This window comes from Austrofundulus limnaeus, unplaced genomic scaffold (genome assembly GCF_001266775.1).
Source record: "Austrofundulus limnaeus strain Quisiro unplaced genomic scaffold, Austrofundulus_limnaeus-1.0 Scaffold310, whole genome shotgun sequence".
NCBI classification, from domain to species: Eukaryota; Metazoa; Chordata; class Actinopteri; order Cyprinodontiformes; family Rivulidae; genus Austrofundulus; species Austrofundulus limnaeus.
This window is the reverse complement of record NW_013952712.1, coordinates 281,249-291,402: the sequence shown is the minus strand read 5'-3', so window position 1 is coordinate 291,402 and position 10,154 is coordinate 281,249. Positions and strand designations below refer to the sequence as shown.

The following is a 10,154-nucleotide window of genomic DNA, read 5'->3' as shown; positions in this document are numbered from 1 at the left end:
ATTTATTTATTTATTTATTTATTTATTTATTTGTGTGCTGCACCTATAACACATTACAATCTCAGAAACAGAGCCACCTTCCTGGATGATTTGCTTATCTCTGCTCCAACACACCTGATTCTGTGATTACCGGTAAAATGACCTCTGATTAGTCTGCCAATCACTCATTTATTCACAACAGGTGTGTTGGGGCAGAGAAACCTCTAAAACACCAAGGCCAGTGGCAGTTCCTCCAGGACCTGGGGAGAGGAGACTCACCTGTTGCCATTTGACTTTCAGAGCTGGGTCTCTGAGGGTCTGGCAGTGCTTGTGGATCTGCTGAAGGACGCCCTGATAGTACACAATGGACGAGTCATAGTTCCCAAGCAGAGCATACTCACGGCCCTTCTTAGCGTTGTCACATATTTCTGCTAAGTTCATGTCGAATATTAGCTACAGAAAGGAAAGAAAACTATGAGAGGCATGTTAAAGAAATGGCCGATGCTATATATTAAACAGAACTAGCCACTATCTTTCATTTAAGTATCGTGAATATTGCAACAGCGATTACAATCTGGTGGCCAGTGAATCAAACTGCAACACCTGCTATATGTTTGTTAAGCTAGCTGGTGGGGTCAGCGGCAGTGATTTTTAACCTCGAAGTGGCTCACCGATAGACAAAATAAAGCCACCAGTTTAAAATATCTTTACTTGTTTACAGCGTGTAATCATACAGATTTTAGCCTTATTCATAGCTTGGAGCGGTCAGGCCACAGACAAAAACAAACCGTGTGACTCTAGTCTCGTCAGTGAGTAAATCCTCCCAGCATAGAAACACGCCTGCAGATAAAAACAGGCGGCGACCGACGCGCGAAGCATACTGTTCAATAAAAGCTTCACGAAGAGAGTAATCCTCGTACCTGCATGTGAGAACAGACGTCTTTTCTGAATCAGCCGTCCGCTGTTGAGAAAAGTGTTACCATGGGCGCAGAGACGCCGTGTGGGGAATGCAGACAGCCAGGTTAACCGTGCTGCTTTCACTTACGCATAAAAAACTGGTAGAAATGAATGTTTAAACAGTTTATTGAGGTTAATAAATAAAAACTGCTGGAAAGACTTCACATTTCAACAAATTTTATTTAATACTGTTTAGTATGCATATATTACTTATTTTTCTGTTCTTTACGCACAGGCTGAACAAATATTTAGACTGAAATATAAGGCGTTAATATTTTTACGCGATTTTGTGAACGCATCATTAGTGCTACGGCGATGCAAGTGTTGGCCACTAGATGTCGCTAAAATTAGGTCAAATCATAGTTTCACCATCTCTGTATTTTCCATAACTGCTTCACTGTTTGCAAACTTTCAACCAAATATAATGTAGTTCCATTGTAAAAAAGTATGCAATGAATGACAAAATGTACATTTTTACTTTGTTTTTCATTAAAGACTGGGTTATATCAAACAACTACAGTAGACTGAACATTATATTTAACAAATCAATAAATTTACCAAGCAATTTACTAATTTTTGCCAGACAAAAAGAGCTTTTTGCACTGCAAACATTACACTTACCAGAAACCTTAAACAACCACATGATACAAATATAGATAAAACATTTTTTTATTGATTTGCAGCTTCAGATGGTCAAAAATCTCTACAACAGTGTAGTGTCTGCATCAATGTACACACATATGAATAATTATCAGACAGAACTGACATGTTTCTTTTCATCTCACAAAGTTTGCATTCAAACTTCTTATGCAAATAAATTGTGTGGATTTGGATTTTGTCTAAAAAGAGCTACATTTTACTATTTGTTTTSATTCAGCTCTCTCAGCATGAACGCATGACAAAAGCTGACAAAAACACATCAGGAATACATTTCTTCTAGTTCTGCTTTTATTTTTAAAAGTATTTTAAATTACACATTTTAAAAAAATTGTCTTGATTTCATAATGTTTATCTTAACTTTTCTGTTTTGATCACTTCAAGTTAAATTACTGTCACTAATAACTGTTCACGTTTGGATTTGTAATTGGTGTGTAATCCTGTAAGATAATGACTGAGATAAGTGTATCATTTATAAACATTCATTGACTAAAGTGCAAATACATGTCATCTTTCCACATCCATGCTTTCATTTTACAGAAATACTGGTTTACATTGACTATCTGCACCTCAGATGTAAGGCAGAAAACCTTTTAGAATCACAGAATCTGTCCTTATTGTTAAACCAAATTAAATGATACAGTTTATTCAACATTGCCTTTTTAGCACCATTATTACTCCAGATTGGTGCRGCAGCCTCTGTGCACACTTCAAGTTCACCCATAAGACCTCAACATTGACAAAACCTTCTTTCCTGCTCTTGATGGCTCCATAGTTCCCTGAGACTGCTCTCACTCGGYTGCTTTAGTCTCAGTGGTTTGTGATTCTTTAGCCTATAAGCTAAAGTCAGAAAGATAGCATCAATGTGCTCCTTCTCTGCAAGGTCCTTGGCCGAAGTCTCAAACAAGGGGAAATCRTAGCGATCAGCGAGGCATTGAGCAGCTGATGTGGGCACCTGCCGAAGTTCCCTCAGGTCACACTTGTTTCCCACCAGGATGCGAGGCACCAGGGGCCCCACAGAGTGTTGGCTGCACTCTTCAATCCACTCTGGAATGCTCTCAAAGGAAGGGAGGCTGGTCGTGTCGTACACAAAGATGACAGCGTGAACACTGCGATAGTAGTGCTCCACCATGCTCTTCCTAAACCGCTCCTGACCTGCTGTGTCCCAAATCTGCAACTGGAACAGAAGCAAAACCAAGCTAAAAAGTATTCAAAAGATACTGAACAACCAGCCTCCAACAAACAATAAAAATGTATTTGGCTTTCTTACAATCTGTTAATACTATTTTTAAAGTTTAAAATGAAGATCTGAATCTTAAAAACACAACAAATATAATTGGTTCATTTTCCAGAAGGATTTAAAAAAGGTAAAATTTACATTTAACACTTCAATTTAAAAGAGCAGAGACAACAGACTCACTAGAAACCAATCATTTGTKACTCAGTAAAGACTTAAATTATAGGATAGATAATTAGCATTTACATAGTATTATGATTACCTAGGAACCTACTCAGYTCGGTACATCAGTGTGTTTTCTGTATAAAAGGAAAAATGCAGAAAGAAAACCGGTATTGTACGAAATTGTGTCGTTTTACAATCCATATAAAACAAGTACTAGTGGAAATAGGTAGGCTATTCTGGGAACGTGTTAAATATTAACGAATCCAGGGTTTTCCATGTTTTATATGTGTAACATATAGTTGTTAATTTTAAAAATTAAGCACGGGGGTGGGGGACACCTCTCACCTTGATGCTCTCTCCATCCAGGACCACCGTCCTCTCTCTGAAATCCACCCCGATCGTCGCCTCTGGGTTTTTCAGGAAAGTGCCTCCGCAGAACCGGTAAGTCAAACACGTCTTCCCCACATTTGAATCTCCGATTATTATTATCTTAAATATTCGAGCTTTTGCGCCTTCATGTTCGTTATAGGAGGAGGAGAACTCTAAAGAGTCGTTTTCACCGAAAACTGTGTCCARTTCCTCTGGCGTTTTGTTGCCATCGCTCATGTTGTCGGGAACTAATCGTATGTTTACGTGAAATATCGCAAGATCATGACAAATCTCGCGAGACTATTACAAATCACCACTAGATGTCGCTAGAAAAGGACGTAGAACAAACAAAAGCATGAATTTTGTTAATAATTTGGTAAAAATAACAATATTTACGCATATTAAAAGGTAATTTTATGAAGACTTGTTTTATCGCATAATTGTTGGAGAATACAGTTAATTTTTTATGTAAATCTATTTTGTTTTGTAATGTAAGGCTTTTTTACAGGACACGAACGTCTTACAAGCAGAAAAATATATGCCATTTTAAATGTTAATATATACAAAATAAAAAAATGTATGAATTTTGCAGATTCAATGCACTGCTGTCCACACTGTCAATTTAAAAGAATTGCTATTTTATGAAAATAAGTTGTAAATCTACATGAACTTGTAATAATATTTTAAAGAAACACAAATTATTTAGATGAACAATGTATCCTTTCTGATACTATTAGCAAATTAACATTATATGTCTTAATTATTAATGTTTTAATATTAAAATTTCTGGACTTAAATTTAACATATGTTTGAATTGTTTCATTATATCAAAATTAACCTAAAAGAACAGTTAAATTATTCTAAGACAAGTCCAGAATGCTTTTATTTTAAACATTTTGTATTCTGACCAAAAAATGTTACACACATAAATGTCAATGTTATAAAGTAAATGAATGTAACACAATTAAAGTCTGAAATAAAGTGTACATTGAGACTGAACAAGGATAAATAAAACCATTAAGATTTGATTTTATTGCTTTTATGTTTTTTTGTTATGCATTTTCTATCCTATTTATGATTTCTTTAAATCCTATTACTGTAACATTGTTTTTCTCTGTTTTTAATATCTTTAGTAGTAGAATAGTTCATACTGTTTAAATAAAGACAGAGAGAAAAACAGTAGCTTGAAAAAAAATTGATTAAAACAGTTCAAATATCAGAAATTTGCAGATGAGATCGTTTGTGGTTTTTAATGTCAGTGTTTGTGTTTCCCCAGATACATTTTCATAAAATAACTCATTTATCTTGAAAAGTTAATGCAATAAAACAGAGATATCTTGTGTATTATATTACGTTGCAAACCTGCTAAAAAAGGGAGTAAAAATCTGCATGTTTTTTGTGTTGACTTGCAAGAAGTAGGTCAAGTTTCAGGTGAGTTCACCTGAAACTCCTCACACTGAGGAGTCTCATGGAGGAGAGACAAAACGTTTCATTAAAGAAGAACCCATCCAGAGGACCTACTTGTTTTTCTTTTTGATTTTTCTTCCTGGATTACTGAGACGCATCAGGACACAARAAGTGGGTGTTAAAATAAGTTGATTACTTTAATTCAATTTTTAAATATTTGTGTCATATTATCAGATATACAGATTTTTTTAATATACAAAAACCTAATTTTTGTCAACATTTATCTGCTCTATCATCTTGTCTTCAGTTTCGACACAGGGAGGTAAATACCAAAACACAGAAAAATGCTGCCCTGCATTGAACATGGATGTTTATTTTGACACATWCAGCTCTATAATAGTCACATTATACACAGCAGTCAGTCAGGTCAACACTCACCCGTCAGTACAGAACAGATTACAGTCACACTTTCAAAGATTGTTCTGTTGGACGTACCGACTCAACTTTTAGTGTTTTTGCACCACAACAATTTTAGATTTTTGTTTTTACATAAATCACTCAGAGCAGCGATTATGTGTTTCAACGTAGGTTATAAACTGAGTGTTTAGTTATAACATAATTTACCATAACTAAATTATACAAAAAACAAACAAAAAAACAAAACAAAAATATACTGCTTTCTAATGTGCTGTGACTTAGCCTTAAATAAACATAATGTCCTAATATACACTCAAACCAGTTCCAAAAATAAATTGAATGAAGCATCCTAATAATACAACAGTAAATACACTGAAGATGGCAGAGAGGCTTTTGATGAAGCTTAAACCTGAGCGAGAGCACAGAGGTCTGGTTTTCAGATTTCTAATAGTTTTTAAAAAGGCCAACTGTGTGCAGCATCACATCAACACAAGGCTGGAAAAAAAAAAAACATACTAAAGCCCTGTTTTAGACCAATGTGTACACAAATACGAGGCACATGAATTGCCAATCAGTTAGGATTTTACACCAATCTGAAGCAAACATGTGCACATTTATTTTGGGTAAATGTCATAGACGCATCCTCAAAATAGGATTTTTAAAGCATTAAAGGGTTCCTCCTCTGATGTAATGTTTGTTCATGATTACAAGCTCTATTTGGCATCCCTTCACACACACTCCCTCAGCTCTGATTGAACCATTAAATCTAAACCATACACTTTTCTAACAGTCTGCTTTACAAGCTGACCAAGAAATAAATTTGAGTCTTCTTTAAATGTGTGACAAACCTTCAGCCAGTGTTACAAAACATTTCGCCTCTATTGTATTTTGTCTCGTCAAGCTACAAAGTAACTTCAACTTATCAGGGAACTTTCAAGTTACGGGGAAAAGATGGCGACCTGTCCAGGGTGTACCCTGCCCCTCGCAGTGTGACTGCTGGATATGGGCACCAGTGACCCTGAAAGGAAGAAATGGGTGGAATAAAATGTAACTGTTATTTTACTCCACTGCCACGGTGCATTTTGGCAYACACTTATTTTCCCACTATATTTATCTGCTAATGCAGTAAATCTCATCAGAGCTGCACTGATGATGTCTTGTTTAAAATCTAAGCAGGATAAACGTGTACGGAAGTACGATGACGTTACTGATGGCTCAGTTCCAGAAGGTGCAGCATTTACCTGTTTTATTAGCAACACCTGTTCTCCATTTGCATTTCTCAGATACAAAACAAAACACTTTAATTACAACCTGCAAAACATCCACCTGAGAACCACTGCATGATGGGAAGTTTTAAACTGAAACTGACCTCCAATTAATCTCAAAGCCCAAGTGCTTTCTCGCAGTACGAGGAATCACTGTTTTGTTAAAGCGATCCCCGATTAGTTGTAACATTAGACTTTATTTGATAAACATAAATTTCAACTGTAAAACAAAGACTGTAAAAATACTGTAGGCTGTTTAGTTTTTATAATTTTAAAAATATATATTTTAACATGGGCGGAGTCATTTTATTTACATGCAAAGCATTCTGGGTAAATGATGATGTGGGTAGGTCATCGGTGCAAGGCTGCTAGCGAGCTATATCCACCCTGAAGTTTAATCTTGGACAATATCTGATGATTGGCTCTTTTAAATTAAACCAGAGAGCGTTGACAGAGACGGGAAGGTAGAAATGTCTCAGCCTGTAACTGAAAATATGGATGGAGGACAACAGAGCTGCTTCATGGAAGAACCTCAGCTTAGCCTGTTAGCCTTTGTGCTAGCACTGACGCCATATTGCCTTATATGTATTAGCTGAGCGCTAGTGCTACAAACAAGCTAAACTGAGGTCCTCTATCCATATTTTCAGTTCCAGGCTGAGTCATTTCTACCTTCTCCTCTCTGTCAACGCTCTCTGGTTTCATTTAAAAGAGCCAATCATCAGATATTGTCCAAGATTAACCTTCAGGGTGGATATAGCTCGTTAGCAGCCTCGCACCGATGACCCATCCACGTCATCATTTACCCAGAATGCTTTGTATGTAAATAAAATGGCCCCGTCCGTGTACTATATTTTAAAAATTTGGTTTAAAAATGATAAAACTGAACATCCTACAGCATTTTTAGTCTTTATTTTACAGTTAAAATATATATTGATTAAATAATGTCTAATGTTACAACTAAACAGGGATCCCTTTAAGTGTTATTTATTTTATCCAACACAGTTTCAATGTTGTAACTCACTGAAAAAAATGACATTTGCCAGTTTGTGCTTTCAAGAACTGTCCTTAATACTGATCTAAATAGTACAAGAGAACAAAATGATTTAAATCAATTAAAAATCATTGAAGTTTGTTTCCTTTGACACATTCACCAGTTCTCGTCTGAAAAAGAGCTCGAGCTCCCAGAGTCTGATTCTATGTCCGTCAACCCATCCAAGTCCCAGTCGGCACTGGAGCCGCTGTCGTCGTCCTCCTCCATGGAAAAGCTTTGAGCGGAGCTGAGGCATGCTGGGTACACGCGTGTCGAAACGCACACGGGTCCCAGGGTGGACACGTACACCGCCATGATGTTCTTCCACGTGTCCCTGGCGGGATCGTACTCATGGATGAGGACCCTGTTCTTGTTGTGCTGCAGTAACGTCTGAGTGAGGAGGAGCAGCTTGCTGTCGTGCCGGATCACCTGGTAGTTGAGAGCCCGGCTGTCGATAGGAATGTCCCCCAGCCTCTTCCACTCCCCCCTGGTGGGGCTGTAGGCTTTAACCACGGGGATGTCGCACACACAGATGATCTGGTCCTGGAAGACGCAGGCCTTGTGGAGCTTGTCTCTTCTAAGCGAACCGCAGTGGCGCCAGCGATTCCTTTTGGGATCGTAGCAAAGCATCCTCCTTTTGTTCACCACGTACAAGTGGTCGTTCAGGGCCACCACTTGCATTTTACCCAAAGAGTGAGGCAGGGGAGCCACAAAAGTCCACTGATTCCTCTGGATGCTGTAACACTCCACCTCTTTTAGTCTGGTGTCAGTAACAGGATTTCTACCTCCTAAAAGATACACATGGCCGTTCAGGTAGCCCATTCCAGAGTGTATCCGGCCCAGATGCCTTTCTGCCAGCTCCTGCCAGCTGTTGAGGACAGGATTGTACAGCCAAAACTGCTTGGAAAGGTGGGAAGCTAAGTACAAATTGTTTTCTGGTGTGGCACAGGCGATTAATGACTCCATAGTGGACTGTTTGTAATCCTGAGTGCTGAGATCTTCTAAAGGAGGAGCCATGAAATACAAGTCCTCTGAGTAAGGGTCACAGCACATTATATTATCGTTAGGCAGGCCAAAGAAGAGGATCATCTCCTTGGCGCTCACACCAATTCTGTGTTTTGGTACGTCCACAGCTGCAGACATCCCGCAGCCGTCCTCCGCAGACCTGTTCAGAAACGACTCCATGAAAGGCCTCGTCACGAGACCCTCCAGGTAGCACTTGTCTTTCTCGCTGAACAGGTTCCAGCGCACGCATTTCAGGGCTTGGAGCGCGTCGTCTTTATCCAGCGGCGCGTTCGCCTCCAACCACTGCAGAGCAGCCGAGCAGACCTTCTTCTCACAGTCCACGTCCAGAGTGTCCAGGCTCAGCAGCTCCTTCAGCTGCACCAAGTTCAGCTCACAGAGCTCTCCTGCATTACACACCTGGCTGAAATTCCTGGCGATGAAAGCTTTGGCGTTCTCCTTCAATTCAGGATTGTCGTAGGTGTCTGCAAATTTGAGTAYCCCCACACAGTTTGAGAGATCCAACCTCCTTGTCATGAAGCTGGAGCAAGCTCTCCTGATGTACTCGATCTGCAGCATGTTGGCAGCTGAGTAGAGCCTCTGGACGTTGCTTTCAGTGATGGTCACCCTGCCTGAGTAGCAGTAATCTATAATGACAGACATGGACTCAGGGTCCACTCCTCGGATGACCACACTCTCCTGCATGCTTTCATTCAAGCCCCCGGTGAACATGCTTTTGAAGTAGGGGCTGGCAGCAGCGAGAACGTTGCGGCTGCACAGGAAGAGCCGGCCGATGTCACGTCCTCCGGCGGAGTCTCCACCGGGCTCCTGGGACTCCTCCTCGCTCTCAACACCGATAGTGATGTCCCCGAGCAGCCGGAAGTCGTACAGGGATTTCAGCTCATTCATTAAACTCCGAGCGTGGGTCACGTCCTCCAGCACCTCCGGGCCRGTGAAGCAACTCAGCGCCGAAGAAGCCATTTGCTCCCAGAAATGTTCAAAGTTTACACCGACGAGTAGCTCAACACGTTGTCAGACAGCAAACATGTTCAACAACACGACAGGGTTTCTAATAGTGATACAGCCGCTCGCCAAGCTGTCGATACATTTACCAGCGACTTAAACAAACCGAGTGTTCGCCCGAGAGCCCGAAATCAGCCATTTCTCGATTTCTAAATACACACACCGTCGACCTTAAAATAAATATAATCTATTCACCACACCAAGAGAGGCACTTTTATAAAACAGACTTGTTTTCAGTACATCGCTCTTCTCTGTTATGATGGAGGAAAACCAGCAGAGCGTTGCTTCCGGAAAATGTCAAATTAAAACACAATTAAAATAAAATAACTTTAAATTGACTGCTCACTGAGTATTTTATATATAGCTAAATAAAAACCTATATAGCTTTGATGTATACTACGATGACTACAACTTCATTCTGTTCATAAAAACTGATTTTGGGCCGGTTAAGTAAATAATGTTTTTTGTTTTGAAATTAATTCTGCTCAACTTCCGCTCTTGCGCACTGCTCAGTCTTGCCTGAACAGCTTACCACGTGATTGGTCCGTGAAACTAGGTCAGCAAGGTAGACTGTTAGAGACGGATTTAACACATATAATTTCCTTTTAAATAATTAATGGTTTCAAAGCATTATATTATATTATAT

General features: G+C 39.3%; 3 protein-coding genes across 4 annotated transcripts in view; all 3 read right to left on the bottom strand.

Moving 5' to 3' along the window:
• The window catches only part of katnal1 (katanin p60 subunit A-like 1), a gene marked incomplete in the record, with an annotated part of 16,907 nt that extends 15,903 nt beyond the window's left edge, over positions 1-1,004 (bottom strand). Inside the window, 2 exon segments of the mRNA XM_014021902.1 lie at positions 259-432; positions 900-1,004. Coding sequence (XP_013877356.1) covers positions 259-432; positions 900-905 — 180 coding nt within the window.
• Positions 1,005-1,589: 585 nt separating this feature from the next.
• Positions 1,590-3,621, bottom strand: zgc:101559 (Ras-related protein Rab-33B-like). Of its 2 annotated transcripts, none has more exons than XM_014021901.1 (2): positions 3,341-3,621; positions 1,590-2,764 (listed from the first exon to the last, which is right to left on the bottom strand). In XM_014021901.1, exons 1-2 carry the CDS (start codon positions 3,599-3,601, stop codon positions 2,324-2,326), a joined length of 702 nt encoding a protein of 233 aa, XP_013877355.1. In that variant the 5' UTR covers positions 3,602-3,621; the 3' UTR covers positions 1,590-2,323. The 2 variants fall into 2 exon arrangements, with proteins under 2 accessions (XP_013877355.1, XP_013877354.1); XM_014021900.1 differs by having other exon boundaries at positions 1,590-2,770; positions 3,341-3,620.
• Positions 3,622-7,455: 3,834 nt separating this feature from the next.
• Positions 7,456-9,781, bottom strand: kbtbd7 (kelch repeat and BTB (POZ) domain containing 7). Its single transcript, XM_014021899.1, has one exon. It carries the CDS (start codon positions 9,464-9,466, stop codon positions 7,601-7,603), a length of 1,866 nt encoding a protein of 621 aa, XP_013877353.1. The 5' UTR covers positions 9,467-9,781; the 3' UTR covers positions 7,456-7,600.
• Positions 9,782-10,154: the final 373 nt, after the last annotated feature.